We start from the raw sequence: 19,565 nt of genomic DNA, 5'->3' as shown, positions 1-19,565 counted from the left end.
TGAAATATGCTATTCAATACTGTTTCAGCCGCACACGAGCTATGTGCCGGACATCCATCATGTTGGAAGTACATCGCCATTCTGTCATGCAGTGAAACATTTTTTAGTAACAGCGGTAGAACATTACGTAAGAAATCAGCATACACTGCACCATATAGATTGCCATCGATAAAATGGGGGCCAATTATCCTTCCTCCCATAATGCCGCACCATACATTAACCCGCCAAGGTCACTGATGTTCCACTTTCCCCCCGCAGCCATCGTGTATTTTCCGTTGCCCAATAGTGCATATTATGCCAGTTTATGTTACCGCTGTTGGTGAATGGGCTTTCCTCACTAAATAGAATGCGTGCAAAAAATCTGTCATCATCCTGTAATTTCTCTTGTGCCCAGTGGCAGAACCGTACACCATGTTCAAAGTCGTTGCCTTGCAACTCCTGGTGCATAGGAATATGGTACGGGTGCAATCGATGTTGATGTAGTATTCTCAACACCGACGTTTTTGAGATTCCTGATTCTTGCGCAATTTATCTGCAACTGATGTGTGGATTAGCTGCGGCAGCAGCTAAAAACCATCATCATTTGTTGCAGGCCGTGGTTGGCATTTCACATGTGGCTGAACACTTTCAGTTTCCTTAAATAACGTAACTATCTGGCAAATGGTCCGAACGCTTGGATCATGTCGTCCAGGATACTGAGCAGCATACATAGCACACGCCCGTTGGGCATTTTGATCAGAATTGTCATACATCAACATGATATCAACCTTTTTTGCAATTGACAAACAGTCCATTTTAACACGGGTAATGTATCACGAAGTAAATACCGTCCGCACTGGTGGAATGTTACGTGATACCACTTACTTATGCATTTGTGACTATTACATCGCGATCTATCACAAAACGAAATAAAACACTCATATTTCTTTATGTACTACACAAATATGTAATAAAAGATGGGGGTTCCTATTTAAAAAAACGCAGTTGATATCTGTTTGGCCTATGGCAGTGCCATGTAGAGGGCCCCTTCAAGCTAGACGAGTTTCATTCTTCGTAGTTTTTTCATTTGACGCTCATTTCGTGAGATATTTGGTCCAGTCACTATCAATGGACCACCCTGTAGGCATAAAATTCCGATAAACAGCATGTTCCAAAGCATCTATCTTCCTCTTCAACAACAAATAAAGTAAATACATATCTGGGTGGGCTGAATTCAGGTGTTCTAAGTAGTTGTTCAAATTCTCATTGCCACGAAGCCCAAACAACGAAAGTACCATCTACATATCAGGAGGGGAGGAGGGACATGCAGGTTTCAAAGCTGCAAACTCTTGAGGCACGTTCCTCTCAATCTTGCACAAACAAATTGGCAATAACAGGGGCAACGGGCTTCCCATTGCAATTTCATCTGTCTGCTCATACTACTGGTCACTGAATAAAAAGTAGGTGGAAACCAACACATGTTGAAATAGGTTTGTTAATTCAGCATCAAACCTGACCCCAATCAACTGTAACAAATCAGACAAAGGGACACGAGTGAAGAGAGAGACCACACCACAACTTACATCAGAGTTATTCGAATGCATCCCCTCTAATCGATGTAAGAAATCCGCCGAGATCTTAATGTGGTGCTCATACTGACCTACTACAGGGCAAAACAGAAAAGCAAGGCATTTCGCTACACGTTGTGTCAGAGCGCCAATGTTACTCACAATCGGACAGAGAGGCACTCCTTTTCCTTGTGGACTTTAGGGAGGCCATATGACCTGGGGGAGGCCGTTAGTCTTCCTCTGAATACTCGTCGTGGAGTCAGCACCGATCCTGCGATATGCTGAATCAGACAGTAAACGTCACATTTTTTTAAACGTAATCCTGTTTGTCCAAAACAATAGCAGTATTGTCCTTGTCTGCATGTAAAACAGCTCTCTCAGCTGCTCTGATACTACTGTCGGGTGGATGTGTCCCATCGAAGACACGACACATCTCCATCCTAGCCTTCTCTGCATGGTGGTGCGGGGGTGGCGTAGGCGTGTGTGTGGGGTAGGGTGGGGAGGAATTTAGGAAGTCTCTTCAATTCCATACACATTTAGAATTACAAAGTATTGCCAGGTTCACTAGTATTGTATATTACTAATATTTCGCTATACCTTACTATTATTTTTCTTAGAATTTTGAACATCTTACATCATTTTAATACATCAAATGCTTTTCCTAGGTCAACAAACCCTATGAAAGCATCTTGTTTGTTTCTGAAATACCTTTTCCATTACCAAGTGCAACGTCAGAACTGCTTTCTGGTGACTTCACCTGTCCTAAGGCTTACTGATCATCATGTAACAAACCCTCATTTTATTTTCCAGTCTCCTGCATATTATTCTCAACATCAGTTTGCAGGCTAAACTGATCGTGGCAGGGCAGCTGCGTACTGTCTGGATCGACATGGCTCTCCCAGTTACCTCCGAGAAGTCGGGACGCAGTTCTGCCAGATTTTCTGAGGGGTGTCTACGAGCAGTAATTTGTACACAGTGGCCATCAGACAGTGTTGAGGAGCACAACAGCAGCTACAAGACGTACCTTCAATGTTTCACATCTCACACTGGCAGTGGAATGATCCTACATCAATGTTACGCACGTCATCTCAACGTGCCGACAATGTTCGCTGCCGTAAAGTGAAAATGCGTTTACAGTCTAAACTTGAAATGTGTCTCAGGTTTTGAACTGCGTACAGAGACTTCTTAAGTAATAAAACCCAGTACGTTGTCCTCGATAGTGAGTGTTCATCGGAAGTGAGGGTATCATCTGGAGTGCTCCAGGGAAGTGTGGTAGGTCTGCAGTTGTTTGTGGCGTACAGGAAGGTGCTGTTGTTGAGTGACTGTAGGAGAATACAAGATGACTTGGACAGTATTTGTGATTGGTGTAAAGAATGGCAGCTAGCTTTAAATATAGATAAATGTAAATTAATGCAGATGAATAGGAAAAATAATCCTGTAAGGCTTGAATACTCCAATAGTAGTGTAGCACTTGACACAGTCACATCAATTAAATATTTGGGCGTATCATTGCAGAGCGATATGAAGTGGGACAAGCATGTAATGGCAGTTGTGGGTAAGGCGGATAGTCGTCTTCGGTTCACTGGTAGATTTTTGGAAAGATGTGGTTCATCTGTAAAGGAGACCGCTTATTAAACACTAATACGACCTATTCTCGAGTACTGCTCGAGCGTTTGGGATCCCTATCAGGTCGGGTCGAGGGAGGACAGAGAAGCAATTCAGAGGCGGGCTGCTAGATTTGTTACTGGTAGGTTTGATCATCACGCGAGTGTTACGGAAATGCTTCAGGAACTCGGGTGGGAGTCTCTGGAGGAAAGGAAGCGTTCTTTTCGTGAATCGCTACTGAGGAAATTTAGAGAACCAGCAATTGACGCTGACTGCAGTACAATTTTACTGCCGCCAACTTACATTTCGCGGAAAGACCACAAACATAAGAGAGATTAGGGCTCGTACAGAAGCATATAGGCAGTCATTTTTCCCTCGTTCTGTTTGGGAGTGGAGCAGGGAGAGAAGATGCTAGTTGTGGTACGAGGTACCCTCCGCCACGCACCGTATGTCGGATTGTGGAGTATGTATGTAGCTGTGGATGTAGAAGTCACATAGTCATGTTCACAGCTAGACATACAGTGCATCTGAGGGTGCACTGCCTACACTGGTGACTGTTGTTAACTACAAGGGTGAATCAATCATAAGAATGCACCAAACAAACTGGATTTTTTTATAAGTTATTTTTGTTTCAGAAAAATTCATACATGCAAATTTATTTTTCTGTTCACAGTAAAACTCCATTTTTATGTTCCTACATTTTACGTTTTCCCACTTTTTATGTTCATTTTTTTCAGTCCCAATTGAAGTCCTATTCTCTCAGTATAATGGCTTCTCACAATTAAAGATTCCACGTTATATTTCCTGCATTTCAATTTTTCTTTAACACAATCATGATCTTTCACATTGTTTTCCTTACAGATTTCTGCAAAAGTACATCAGATTCCTGCTCAAACTCAGCCTCGTAACAAAGCAGAAAACACACACAATACGAAAAATTATAGATCGTGTAATATAGCATTAGCAGAGTACACAAAATTTTCATTGTCAGTCTGCTGGGACATGGCCACCTGTATTATAGGTTTGAGTGTTTGGAAGGGTGGGAAAGTATGGCGAGTCACTGCCTCAATGATAATCTCGATCTGACAATATTGACTGTAGTTGCAATCTTCCTCTTGCTCACAACATCGTATTACAACAGCTTTAATGCAATTTCACAGTCATTTACACAAATACACACTGCTTTTGAAGGTGGCCATCTCTATCATGGGTTCTCCTGAACTGCTGTCACTACTGTGTGAAAAATGCTAATCCATATTAGGACCATAGCTGTAGGTTGGTACGACCTGATGTCAGATACAAACATTCCTCCTCAAGATGGTCTGTAACATGCTGGTAATTTCTGCCCTCTTTCTCAATGAGGGCGTCTCTGAACTGAGTAACCTCCTTGTAGACAACAGGCTGCAGATTTTGTTACTATTGTTCTCCATTTTTGAAGGCTACCAACTTTTGTGTTTTAACCAATATTGTGTTACAAGTTTTATTTACTGTAATTTATGACGATTATCAATAACATGTCTCATATTATAAAATTAATATTTCTTTAATGTGGTTTCACACAGAGTAGAGCTAATTACTGTTCGAAAGAAACAAACACAATTAATTATTTCAGACTTTTTTAAATACGCAATTTTTTTAAATTTCCTATTTTGAACAATACAAAGAAAATGACAGTTGCTTGTTGTGTTTCCTATGTTCTCTCCTGCATTTTACACTTTTTCAGTCCGTCTGCTGAAATGTGTAAAAAGGAGGGATCACTTTAGCCTCTTGAATGGGAAACACAGTTTTCCCAGTGACGTGCAGTTTCTTGATCCCGTTTTCATAAGATAAATGTGGCTGTGACATTAGCCAATTGAGCACAAACACTTTGGCAGCAACACTCTCATCAAATCTGTGTTGTCCGATTGCTTCTTTTAGTGGTCCAAACAAATTAAAATCACAGGACAGTAAGTCCGGACTGTAGGGAGGATTTTCTAGTGTGACGCAAACGATTCCAAATTTTCTGTTGAGTTCAGGCAGCTGAGTGGGGCCGAGTGTCGTCATGGAGCAAAATCACATCCTGGATTGGAAATGCACATGTTACCTGACAATATGCATGTTTCGTTTGGCCTGTAAGTTGGCATTGTAAGGAGCATTCACAGTACAATGTTCACGGAAAAAATCAATGGGAAGAACTCCTTTAAATCCAAAAAAGACTATTGCAAGAACCTTCCCAGTGGAGAGATGATTTATCACTTTGAATGGTGCAAAGACATAATTTTGCGTGATTCTGCTGTGGTGGTTTTTTTCTTTTTTAATTTCTGGGGTGTAAGGATGCACCCACATTTCATCACAAGTCACAATCCTGTGCAAAAAAACATGTCCCCTCTCACTTTGGTACCATGTCAGTACCTGAATGCACACCTCGAGATGATGAAATTTGTGCTCTGCACTGAGAAGATGATGTACCCACATTGCAGCCTTTTTCCGAAATCTGAGGATGTCCATAATTATCACCAAAGCACCATTGTAGCCTACACCAACCTCAGCAGCAATTTCTACAACTTATTTGGCAATTGTCTTCAATAAGCTGCATAACAATCTGAATATTCTCCTCCTCAGTTGTGCTGGTCCTCGGGTAACAATGGCGTGCTATATTAACTGTTTCTCTCTCAACTGTTTCTCGAGCTCACAAAAGCTGCTTGAATCCTTCTCAGGGTGTTGTCCCCAAACTGTGCTGCAAGTCTTTTCATAATTTCACATTTCACACCATCCGTTGTGAGAAACTTTATTATAATGTGTTGCACAACAGATGACGGTACCTCTTGCTCTGACATTGTGATTCTGACTAAAGAAATGGAGTGACAACCTTAAAGCTACGAATAATAAACACAGGAAACGAAAGCAACAATCAGCAAAGACGGTGCCGCACTCTGTTTACAAAAAGGTGTGTAAAAGAATAAAAAGATAAATAAATAAATAAATAAATAAAAATAAAAAATCCAGTTTATTTCCTGGCCTTAAACAAACACTGAGAAAGACTAATTTTAATTAAAAATTATTGGTAACATTCTCAATAAGAAACTGAAGTAGCACACTAGATCCCTACTGTACCCAGTGAACAACATAGATTTACCAAAAACGAAATTGCGCATTATATGTTTTATAGATAAAATTTCTAACATGATAAGTAACATTTTAAAGGCAAAGGATTTTTTTTTCATGTCCTACAGACATCAGGCAGATATTTCTTCATTACAAAGGATAAAAAACATACCATCAAGAAAAGCAGGCATTGTAAGAGAATATACCGATAGTCAGTCCAGGGATGGAGGGACAGAGCGGGGGAGGGGGGGGAGGGAGGGAGGGACGGAGCGGGGCGGCCAGGGAGGGACGGAGCGGGGGGCGGGGGAGAGAGGGACGGAGCGGGGAGCGGGGGAGAGAGGGACGGAGCGGGGAGCGGGGGACGGAGCGGGGAGCGGGGGACGGAGCGGGGGAGGGAGGGACGGAGCGGGGGAGGGAGGGACGGAGCGGGGGAGGGAGGGACGGAGCGGGGGAGGGAGGGACGGAGCGGGGGAGGGAGGGACGGAGCGGGGGAGGGAGGGACGGAGCGGGGGAGGGAGGGACGGAGCGGGGGAGGGAGGGACGGAGCGGGGGAGGGAGGGACGGACGGAGCGGGGGGGAGGGAGGGACGGACGGACGGAGCGGGGGGGAGGGAGGGACGGACGGACGGAGCGGGGGGGAGGGAGGGACGGACGGACGGAGCGGGGGGGAGGGTGGGGGGACGGACGGAGCGGGGGGGAGGGTGGGGGGACGGACGGAGCGGGGGGGGGAGGGAGGGAGGGACGGACGGAGCGGGGGGGGAGGGAGGGAGGGACGGACGGAGCGGGGGGGGGAGGGAGGGAGGGACGGACGGAGCGGGGGGGAGGGAGGGACGGACGGAAGGAGCGGGGGGGGAGGGAGGGAGGGACGGACGGAGCGGGGGGGGAGGGAGGGAGGGGAAGACGGAGCGGGGGGGAGGGAGGGAGGGACGGACGGAGCGGGGGGGAGGGAGGGAGGGAGGGAGGGACGGACGGAGCGGGGGGGGAGGGAGGGAGGGAGGGAGGGAGGGACGGACGGAGCGGGGGGGGAGGGAGGGAGGGAGGGAGGGAGGGAGGGACGGACGGACGGAGCGGGGGGGAGGGAGGGAGGGAGGGAGGGAGGGACGGACGGAGCGGGGGGAGGGAGGGAGGGAGGGAGGGAGGGAGGGAGGGAGGGACGGACGGAGCGGGGGGGAGGGAGGGAGGGAGGGAGGGAGGGAGGGACGGACGGAGCGGGGGGGAGGGAGGGAGGGAGGGAGGGAGGGAGGGACGGACGGAGCGGGGGGGAGGGAGGGAGGGAGGGAGGGAGGGAGGGAGGGAGGGAGGGAGGGACGGACGGACGGACGGAGCGGGGGGGAGGGAGGGAGGGAGGGACGGACGGAGCGGGGGGGAGGGAGGGAGGGAGGGAGGGACGGACGGAGCGGGGGGGAGGGAGGGAGGGAGGGAGGGACGGACGGAGCGGGGGGGAGGGAGGGAGGGAGGGAGGGACGGACGGAGCGGGGGGGAGGGAGGGAGGGAGGGACGGACGGACGGAGCGGGGGGGAGGGAGGGAGGGAGGGACGGACGGACGGAGCGGGGGGGAGGGAGGGAGGGAGGGAGGGACGGACGGAGCGGGGGGGGAGGGAGGGAGGGAGGGAGGGACGGACGGAGCGGGGGGGAGGGAGGGAGGGAGGGAGGGACGGACGGAGCGGGGGGGAGGGAGGGAGGGAGGGAGGGACGGACGGAGCGGGGGGGAGGGAGGGAGGGAGGGAGGGACGGACGGAGCGGGGGGGAGGGAGGGAGGGAGGGAGGGACGGACGGAGCGGGGGGGAGGGAGGGAGGGAGGGACGGACGGAGCGGGGGGGAGGGAGGGAGGGAGGGACGGACGGAGCGGGGGGAGGGAGGGAGGGAGGGACGGACGGAGCGGGGGGGAGGGAGGGAGGGAGGGACGGACGGAGCGGGGGGGAGGGAGGGAGGGACGGACGGAGCGGGGGAGGGAGGGAGGGACGGACGGACGGAGCGGGGGAGGGAGGGAGGGACGGACGGACGGAGCGGGGGAGGGAGGGAGGGACGGACGGACGGAGCGGGGGAGGGAGGGAGGGACGGACGGAGCGGGGGAGGGAGGGAGGGACGGACGGAGCGGGGGAGGGAGGGAGGGACGGACGGAGCGGGGGAGGGAGGGAGGGACGGACGGAGCGGGGGAGGGAGGGAGGGACGGACGGAGCGGGGGAGGGAGGGAGGGACGGACGGAGCGGGGGAGGGAGGGAGGGACGGACGGAGCGGGGGAGGGAGGGAGGGACGGACGGAGCGGGGGAGGGAGGGAGGGACGGACGGAGCGGGGGAGGGAGGGAGGGACGGACGGAGCGGGGGAGGGAGGGGGAGGGGATGGCAAACTTTGGAAGTGAGGGCACTGATACACACAAGCAGTGGGCGGCTCACCTCCTCTCGACGACCCTCCAGAGCTGGCGCCAGAACTCGAGGTTCTTCTCGTACGGCGTCAGCACCAGCCCCTCCGCCTCCTGCAGCATCGCCAGCCGCCGCCGCCACTCCAGGAATGCCTCGCGCTCCCTCGTCTGCAGCTCCTCCGCCGTCGTCGTCTCGTCCCACGGCGGCCTGCGTAGTTCCACAGATTGTCACGTTTCTGCCGTGGCCTTCTCCACCAGACATCACGGCGCCCACAGTATCGGCAACCGAACTGACAGCCTGCAGCCGCAGGTTGCTTGCTTCGCAGGCACACCGAAGCACTACAAAACCGACAGGCAATATTGATGAACGGCCACAACAACAACAACAACAACACAGCAAAGACACCAGCGGCCACCAGGGGTCACTACCAGCCCACAACATAAGGAAGAGATCACTGCAGATCCCGGAACTATTTTCACAGGTCAAACCACATGATGGAAAATAGTTCCGAGGTACTCATCTGCCGAAGTGCTACAAAGGCCAGTGCTCGGCCGCACGTCGGCAGTTCGTCGACAGCCAGCAGACGCGGATAGCTGCCGCCCCGGCAGCCCGGCTCGGATCTTCTCGCCGATCTCCGAATTAGGCTCGGTATATCGGAGAAGTCTCTGGCGGAGACTAGTAGGAAATTATTTCAGTCGTTTTCTATATTATTCTCATACATAGTTGTGATTCGAAGACGGATCACTGTTTTGTGTCTGTGTTATACTTGGAGAATGTGTTTTGGTTAATCGAACAGTCCAATAAATTGTTTTCGGACTTTGATCGTCAGTTTCTTCTGCTTACGCAGACATATCAGTTTCGAATGATGGAAGAACTTGGACGGAATAAATGGCGACCACAGTACTGTGGCACCCACACAATCTACACGATATCTTCGCGTGCCACTATTCGGACCCCCCTTCTGCCCTGTCGCCACGTCGCTCATATCCCCGCAGTAGACCCAGGTGCGAGATCTTGCTGCGTGTTCTTCCACTGTCGTCTACTACACTCCCGTCACAGGCCTCTCCCACACTATCAGACACAGGGTCACTAGTGAAAGTAGTCGCGTGATCTGCCATCGTACCTAAAACCACTGTGCCACAATCTAAGTGTGCACGAGACCTGAAGAATCGTCCGTCTGCACGGGCAGCCACCACCGCACCGGCCGCGAGACGGCCAGACCGGTGCGTCACCGAGCGTGTCATACAACATGGTGCGCTCGATTCTGACGACCGTTTCACAGCCTGTGCATTCTAGATTCTTCCTACTGACACCCAGCTTTTTGTAATTGTGCAGTCGAGTACTCTTCCTGTAGCATACACTTCATTCCCGCACCTCCCTGTCTCAACCTACGGTAGCCCTGTCGTCCAACTGCTTATTTCCTTCCTGCTCCCACTCTAGTATTACATGTCCCTTCTGTCCCACAGGCACACTTTCATAGTCCTTTCCCCTTCACTACTTCCCCATATTCCCTTTGCCCTTCCTCCTGCCCACCATCCACACCAAGTCTTTGCACACTCCCACAAGCAACTTTATCCTCTTAATATCTGGCAGTCAGTCTGGCCCTCAATGCCTCTTCTATGTGGTAAATTACTACATCTGACATTCTCATGTGGCAGGTCACACACACTCTTTTTAGACTGTTCAGAAAATTACTCTTATTGCCTCTTTCAGAACCCACAAACGTGTGTCCACGTGTTGCCTTCCTATTCGAAGCACCTGCTGCCCCTCCCCACTTCTCCTCCCATATCTTGCCTCTGTTTCTCCCTCCACTGACTTGACACAACCCCTCACCCCAGGCCACGTGCCAAACTGCAGTCGCAGTATTGTGTGCCCGCCCAGCACAGTGTAGTATGTCCCTTCAAAAGCTATCAAAGTTTTCACTTTACGATTTATGTACCTCAATTGATAAAATCTGAACTATTACAGGTCTGTCTGTCTGTTTTTCCCCAGGAACGGGCACATGTATCACATTGAAATTTATGTCACATACTAAGGTTTACTGAAATTATAATGAAATCTAGACCTTTAGCTGCTTACAGGTGTCGATAAATACCAACGGGGACAGTCGAATGATGTGCGCCCTGACAGGGCCTCGAACCCGGGACCTCCCGCTTACGTGGCAGATGCTCTATCCGACTGAGCCACTGAGGACACGGAGGATAGTGCGACTGCAGGGACTTATCTCTGGCACTCTCCCCGTGAGACCCACATTCCCAACTTCCTGTCCGCACACTACACTTGCAGTGCCCCTGCCCACTACACTCATTACTTGCGGCAACAATCTACCGATTCCTCTAAAAGTTCGGGCAATGTGAGTGCATCCGCATTGAAGGAGGTCATTGGCCGGTAAGCCTTATCTATACCAATGCCTGTAAGCAATAAAGGTCTGGATTCCATTATAATTTCTTTCTTCAAAAGCTGCAAGATCACGAATAGTATCTGTTCTTTCGGACAAGTCCGAAAGAACAGACACCATCTTCACACTACTAGTCATTAAAATTGCTACACCAAGAAGAAATGCAGATGATGAATGGGTATTCATTACACAAATATATTATACTAGAACTGACATGTGATTACATTTTCACGCAATTTGGGTGCATAGATCCTGAAAAATCAATACCCAGAACAACCACCTCTGACCGTAATAACGGCCTTAATACGCCTGGGCATTGAGTCAAAAAGAGCTTGGATGGTGTGTACAGTATAGCTGCCCATCCAGCTTCAACACGGTACCACAGTTCATCAAGAGTAGCGATTGGCGTATTGTGACAAACCAGTTGCTCGGCCACCATTGACCAGACATTTTCATTTCGTGACAGATCTGGAGAATGTGCTGGCCAGGGCAGTAGTCGAACATTTTCTGTATCCGGAAAGGCCCGTACAGGACCTGCAACATGCGGTCGTGCATTATCCTGCTGAGATGTAGGGTTTCACAGGGATCGAATGATGGGTAGAGCCAGGGGTCGTAACACATCTGAAATGTAACGTCCACTGTTCAATGTGCCGTCAATGCGAACAAGAGGTGACCGAGACTTGTAACCAATGGCACCCCATACCATCACGCCAGGTGATATGCCAGTATGGCGATGATGAATACACGCTTCCAATGTGCATTCACCATGATGTCGCCAAACATGACCATCGTGAAGCTGTAAACAGAACCTGGATTCATCCGAAAAAATGTCGTTTTGCCATTCGTGCACCCAGGTTCGTCGTTGAGTACACCATCGCAGGCGCCCCCGTCTGTGATGCAGCGTCAAGGGTAACCGCAGCCACGATCTCCAAGCTGATAGTCCGTGCTGCTGCAAACATCGTCGAACTGTTCGTGCAGATGGTAGTTGTCTTGCAAACGTCCCCATCTGTTGACTCAGGCATCGAGGCGTGGCTGCACGATCCGTTAGAGCTGTACAGATAAGATGCCTCTCATCTCGACTGCTAATGATACGAGGCCGCGGGATCCAGCACGGCATTCCGTATTATCCTCCTGAATCCACCGACTCCATATTCTGCAAACAGTCATTGGATCTCGACTGACGCGAGCAGCAATGTCGCGATACGATAAACCGCAATTGCGATAGGCTACAATCCGACCTTTATCAAAGTCTGAATGTGATGGTACGCATTTCTCCTCCTTACACGAGGCATCACAACAGCGTTCCAACACGCAACGCTGGTCAACTGCTGTTTTTGTACGAGAAATCGGTTGGAAACTTTCCTCACGTCAGCACGTTGTAGGTGTCGCCACCGGTGCCAACCTTGTGTGAATGCTCTGAAAAGCTAATCATTCGCAAATCGCAGCATCTTCTTCCTGTCGGTTAAATTTCACGTCTGTAGCATGTCATCTTCATGGTGTAGCAATTTTAATCGCCAGTAGCGTAAAGCTTACCAGCTAATGATCTTCAGTGCGGATGCACTCACATTGCCCGAACTCTTACAGGGATCGGTAGATTGACTGCCATGAGTAATGAGTATAGTGGGCAGGGGCACTGCAAATGTAGTGTGCGGACAGTAAGCTGGAAGTGTGGGTCTCACAGGGAGCGTGACAGAGACAAGTCCCTGCAGTCGCACTATCCTCTGTATCCGCGGTGGCTCAGTCGGATAAGAGCATCTGCCATGTAAGCAGGAGGTCCCGAGTTCGAGACCCAGTCGGGGCACACATTTTTGATATCTGTACAGATACCAGCTTCATTAAGGTCTACAGTCCATTGGCAGTGTCAAAAATTTACGCTTCTCAGTTAATGCGATCAAAAGATATGGCCATTTGTGTCACACATTTTGATACTCCCAAACTCACTCACCAAAACCCATAGAGAACCTGTGTATACAAGGTGAACCACCTAAAACCTGTACTGCAAATAGAGCAGAAATTTAAAGTTCTACTGATGTCCAGTTTTCACAGAATGGGTCGGTAGTCAGGGACTCGTGTTGTTAGCCAGTCAAAAGATTGTAAAAATACTTAGAAAGCATATTTTTTGTGCAAAGATACATTTTTTAAACAGAACAATGGCCTACTGATATGAACATACAAAGTAGGGTACATTAGAATGTCAGTGGTGTTTGTTGCACGATTCTAGTGAAACTCGTTTACAAGATATCATACTTTGAAATGTTCCCACAATGATACTTTTACAATACCCATAGCAGCACTCACTAAAGAACAACACAAGTGCGTACAGTAGTTATGTAGATTCTGACCAGTAACAAAACAATTGACCGTCACAGGTTGTGTTCAACTAAATGCTTCCGGTCTACTACAGAATGACCGTTGCACACGTGCTAGCATTTCAGCAGTGATGTCCAAGCAGGCTGAGGTAATATGGCACTGCGTATCATTGGGATTAGTTGGTATTGTGAAGGTATGAGATTTTCAAGACTTTTGTAGCCAAAGTTTGGAAACAAATAATTTTGTTGAATGGAAGCGAAATCTTGTGTTAATTTTGAATATAAATGAACAAGCTTTATTACTAGAATCCAGAATTATCATTCAGAATATAAAACATTAATTATTATGATGTCGTCGTCGTCGTCGTCGTCTTCAGTCCAGAGACTGGTTTGATGCAGCTCTGCATGCTACTCTATCCTGTGCAAGCTTCTTCATCTCCCAGTACCTACTGCAGTCTACATCCTTCTGAATCTGCTTACTGTATTCATCTCTCGGTCTCCCTCTACGATTTTTACCTTCCACGCTGCCCTCCAATACTAAACTGGTGATCCCTTGATGCCTCAGAACATGTCCTACCAACAGATCCCTTCTTCTAGTCAAGTTGTACCACAAACTCCTCTTCTCCCCAATTCTATTCAATACCTCCTCATTAGTTATGTGCAGCATTCTTCTGTAGCATCACATTTTGAAAGCTTCTATTATCTTCTTGTCCAAACTATTATTATGTAAGAAGATTTATTAGGGGATGAGTCCTGTTTTGTGTATTTTATTATTTGCATGAATTATCCTGCCTGGTCTCTGTGCCATGTCAAGACAGTTCAAGACGTCCTTTGAGTCTTAACGGGCATAGTACTCAAAGGCAGCAAAAAGTCTTCTGCACCAGCCTCGCTGTCAGAATACAACTGCGCAGAAGTTTATATCAATAATGTATATACGAGAGTAAGTCAATTATTATCCGCAATTAAGTTATATTTTTGTTTATTTTGGTAGTACTGTCATTTTACGTTGATGACGCATGCTTTGCTTATTTGTTCTTATCTCTTTGCAATTTTTCAAGCTGCTAGGTTAGTTTTGTTATTGCTGCCGTGCTGTTAATCGTAGCTGCTCTGCTGTCTATTTGCACCAAAGAAGAGCAACCTTCAGTGATCCATTTTTTGTGGTCAGAAAGCATATCAGGGGCCGAAATTCACTGAAGACTTTCGGTACGGTACGGGAACAGTGTTTTGCCACAAAAATTCTAAAATGGTCACACAAGCGTCACGCACGATGAAGGAGCCGGACGACCATTTACAGCCACAAATGAAGAAACCATTGGCCATTCACGTAAAATGATTCTCTTAGAGAGACAATTAACTATTGACAAAGTGACACATCGTCTGTAAATTAGTCACGGTTCTGCCTACGAAATCATACACAACAGATTTGGGTTTCATAAAGTTTGTGCAAGAAGGGTCCCATAACAACTCAAACAGTTACCTAAACAACACACTTGGATATCTGCAAAAAACATTTGGATCGCTATGATAACGAAGGGGACAATGTCTTAGACAGGATCATTACTGGTGACTAAACACGGATCCATCATTATGAGCTGGAGTGTAAACAGCAGAGTACGGAATGGAAACATCCAAATTCGCCATGCAAGGAAAAGTTCAGGACACAACCGTCTGAAAACTGATGCTTACATTTTTTTGGGATGCACAAGGTCCAGTACTGGAACATTATGGGGAAAGGTGCCCAACAATAAACAGTGTACACGGCAGTGAGATGCTTACTGCCAGGCTACAGCCTGCAATTCGAAGCAAACAATGAGGATTGCTGTCAAAAGGTGTTGTGTTGTTGCACGACAATGCCTGTCCGCATACAGCTGCCCACACTGCTGAAACGCTCCAGAAACTCAAATTTGAAGTACTGGATCATGCTCCATATAGTCCTGTACATGCCCCTTATGACTATCACTTGTTTGGTCCACTCAAACAGGCATTAAGGGGCCATCAATTTGCCTCGGATGTAGCAGTGAAAGAAGCAGTGCATTCCTGGCTCGCAGCTCCACCGAGAACCTTCTTTTATGAGGGCATCAAGAAGCTTATACAACAATGGACCAAGTGCGTTGAAACGCAAGGAGACTATGTCGAAAAATGATGTTCTTGTAAGTTTCCTATTTGATTACAAAAAAATTTTATAACTACTTTGTGGATAATATTTGACTTACCCTCGTATGTATGTATTGAAAAAAATGTTCGTTATTCATTACCCAGAATGTCTCCTGTAACAAGATACTTATCATCTAATATGTATTGTATTTAAAGGTGCAATAAAAGGCTTAAAGGATCGAAGTTACCAAGTCCTGGGTTTTTAGTGAAAACTAAGTTACTCTGCAGATAAGAAGAATATTTAAGAAGTCGGGGGTTCACAGACTATTTCAAGCTGAAGTTCACAGTGAGTTAACTTAAGATATAAATGAACCCTCACAGTATGTCCTTGCAGACAGTATCTTGAGCTTTCCTCACAGTAAAAGGTCTACAGGCATCAAGTATGGGAAATGGGCCACCCGAGGTACAGGTCGAGTGTGTCCAATCCGACGATTTGAAAACAATTCGTGAAGACGTGCTTTAGTACTTCGTGCATTATGGGCTGGACAGTCATCACATTGATACCACAGGATTCTCCTAGTCTGCAGAGAAATGTCTTCTAGTACCTATGGAAGATGACCTGTTAGGAGGCCGCGATACAGGCATTCAGTGTTGCTTCTATGAAGAACAGGCCTGTGACTGGATGGTTCACTATCCCACACCACACGTTTATACTCAACAGATGCTGACATTTCATCTGACAAAGCAAATGGGGATTTTCAACAGACCAATATTGCACGTTTCAGCAGTTTACCTGTCCACAATAACTAACTGTGGCTTCACCACAAAACAAGACACACGATACACCTGATGTATTCTGTCTTAATGCCCACGTAAGAAGTTAACACAATTCTCATAATCGTTTCCGTGCAGCTCTCGATGGAGAGAGATGTGATAGAGATGGAATCTATGTCAGCAGAGAATGTGTAGGTCACTCGCCTGACTCGTGCCACTTTCTCGTGCAATTGCATACGAGCTACTGTGTGTATCAACTGCAACAGCACCGACAACATTAATTTTCCCCTCTTCTGTCATCACTTGTTTCCTTCTGTTATATTGGCTAGATGATACACTACCATTTTCATGTATCTGGTTGAAAAAGTTGATGAGTAACTGCCAAGACAATTGATGTCTACTGGGATGTCTTGCTGCATACACCATACAAGAATCAACTGCATTCTTCCTACACTCTCCACACATCACGAGCACGTCTGCCTTTTCTGCATCGGTAAATCCTATTGTCCATTCACGACCGACAGCTCGGACTGTCACACGCTAACTGACTAGTGAGTTGCAATGCTCTCAAGGAACACACAACCACACTGTAAGCAGATGTAACAATATTGAACCTAGCAACTATGCAGGCTGAATAGCACAAACAAGTGTCGGTGTGGAAACATTCCAAAATTCCTTAGTTTGTTAATGTCAATATACATTGTTCCACTTTAAAATGTATATTTGCACAAAAAATCTACTTCTTAAATATTATTGCAATCTGTTTATTGGTTAACAATACGAGCCCCTGACAACCAATCCAGTCAGCGAAAACCACACACCAATTGCACTTTCCATTTCTGTAATATTTGCGATGTCAGTTTTAGATGATTCACCCTGTATACATGTGGTACACTGGTAAAGCACACACCTCCAAACCTAGAGATCAGGGATCAAATCCCAGTCAGACAATGGAGTTCTCAGTCTTTGCTTAAAGGTGACTACTTTGAAGGTCAGTACAGCTTTGAAACACACATTTATTTTGCACGAGCTGTAAATAAATATTTGCCACTATTAAAGTTCCAACCCCCATACATAAAAAACAATAAATAGTGTATGTATTTGTGTGTGTGTGTGTGTGTGTGTGTGTGTGTGTGTGTGTGTGTGTGTGTGTGTGTTACTCTAGTTCATCAAAGGAAATCCGAAAGCTAGTATTTTTCTTTCTTTTGTGTGTGCCTGACAACAGCTCAAAGCTTCTGCTTTTCAGTGAGTAGTATCCTTTGATCTAAAAGTATTTACATTCTACAAGGACTTCCGTAAGACATTTATAACCTAGACCTCAGGTATTTTACAGACCAGTATGTCACCATAACACAGATTCTGCTTTTGGAAAGAAATCAGCAATAACATTTCAACACAGGCAGTGCAAAACTGCTGCATACGAAGGGGGACCCAAAAATAACCGGAATTTCTTTCTAGAAAGCATATACTTTATTGTTTTCAAATACAGCCTTAATCTCCTTCGAAGTACTCTCCATTAGCATTAATACACATGTCCAAGCGTTCATTCCAGAGCTCAAAGCACCTTTTAAATTCGTCCTCTTTGATACCTGCTAGTAATTTCATGACATTGCGTTTTACGTCTTCCACATCCGCAAAACGCTTCCCTCTCAAGTCTCTTTTCATCCTCCGGAACAGGAAGAAGTCCGAGGGTACTACATCCGGCAAACAGGGCACGTGGGTCACGGTAATCGTCTTCGTTGAGGCCAAAAACTGGCTAACGCTGAGAGCCGTGTGCGCGGGAGCGTTGTCGTGATGCAGGAACCACACGCCAGAATCCCACAAAGCCGGACGTTTTCGCGACAAACTTCTGCGAAGCCATTTCGTAACCTCCAAATATAATTGTTGGTTTATTGTCTGGTTTTCAGGGACAAATTCAGAGTGCGCGATCGCTTTGATGTCAAAAAAACAGAACAACATTTCACTTGTCGAGCTTTTTTTGGTCGAGGTGAGCCAGGTGACTTCCATTGTGATGACTGTGGTTTACTTTCTGGATTATACCTATAGCACCATGACTCATCACCTGTAATGATTTTGTTGGAAAAATGTGGATCACCTTTGAATGCATCCTTCATTTCGAGACAGGCTCGAACGCGACGATCCCTATGATCTCCGGTAAGAAGCTTCGACACAAATTTTGCTGCCACTCTTCGCATCCCCAAATCGATGGTCAAGATGCACTGAATTGAGCTCCAGGACAACCCAGACAAGTTCTCGAGTCGGTCGATTGTCCTGCGTCGATCTTCACTGGCGAGATCACGGGTTTTGTTGACGTTGTCTTCGCTTCGAACAGCTGAAGGTCAACCGGAACAGGGCTGATCTTCAACCACCATTTCTCCCTTATTAAACCATTCGTACACTTGCATTTTGCTAAGAGCACGGTCTTTGTAGGCTGGCTGAATCATCGCAACAGTTTCTGCTGCGTTATTGCCGAGCAAGAAACAAAACTTCACTGCCGCACGTTGTTTGTAAGAACTAGCCATTTCCTCATGTCACGTCTGCACTGTACGTACACTCAAAGAACTGCCAAAGAAACCACACTTCTCACTGTTGGGTGACCCGCTTGGCAGAATGACTCAGCAGAGCTCCTGCTACAACCCCCTGGTGGCGCAACCTGCTACTACAAGTACACGGTGTGCAGCATTAGGATTCCGGTTACTTTAGGGTCCCCCCTCGTATACCGATAAAGGGTTGGCTGATTGGAGGTTAGGAGACTAAACAGCCAGGTCATCAAACCCTCAATCCAGGGATAGTTGATCTGGAATCAGTGACATCCACCAAAAATGTGGTCTGATGATGAAAGTATGTAGGACCAGTGAAACAGATGCCAGAGCTGAGAAATAAATTACAAAGACGTGTAGTATACGGGTCAGGCCTTTACGTACCTCAGAGCCGACGACGGATCACCCCGAGCTCACCCGTGGCGAGAGAAACCTCGTCCCGTATCTGACTCCCAATGACCCCGTGAAGAGCAAAGACAATTAAAGAGCAAAGACTGCTTTCTAGTTGGGAGTAAAACTGAGAACACTAAAATTGTAATGGACATCGGTTGAACCATCAATAATAACAATAATATGAGAGAAGTAGTTGAGGCAGCAGGTGGGCATCCCCAAGGATCTGCACACAACAGAATTTGTCCCACTCCTGATCCAGTATAGTCGAGGCATTAACGGGCACACACTATTCGACAGAGCACTACCCTAAAACAGGAAATGGTGTGCAGCAGAAAATGAGGCAAACCACATCTAGAATCAATTAATTCAGAGTAAATCGAGAGAAAAGAGTCTCTGTAGCTCCATCTTTGTACAGATGGCTGTGGGACTTCAGCTCTTAAACCAAAACACCTTCAGGCACC

At 47.4% G+C, this 19,565-nt stretch overlaps 1 protein-coding gene across 2 annotated transcripts in view; it reads right to left on the bottom strand.

Annotated features, from left to right (window-relative positions):
• The window catches only part of LOC124553692 (large subunit GTPase 1 homolog), a 169,018-nt gene that overhangs the window by 134,273 nt on the left and 15,180 nt on the right, over positions 1-19,565 (bottom strand). For both annotated transcript variants that reach the window (XM_047127595.1, XM_047127596.1), the window contains exon 4: positions 8,630-8,803. In XM_047127595.1, the coding sequence (XP_046983551.1) occupies positions 8,630-8,803 (174 nt within the window). The remainder of the gene's footprint in view (positions 1-8,629; positions 8,804-19,565) is intronic.

The sequence above is a fragment of the Schistocerca americana genome, chromosome 11 (assembly GCF_021461395.2).
Source record: "Schistocerca americana isolate TAMUIC-IGC-003095 chromosome 11, iqSchAmer2.1, whole genome shotgun sequence".
Classification (NCBI taxonomy): Eukaryota; Metazoa; Arthropoda; class Insecta; order Orthoptera; family Acrididae; genus Schistocerca; species Schistocerca americana.
This window is presented reverse-complemented; position numbering and strand designations above follow the sequence as displayed.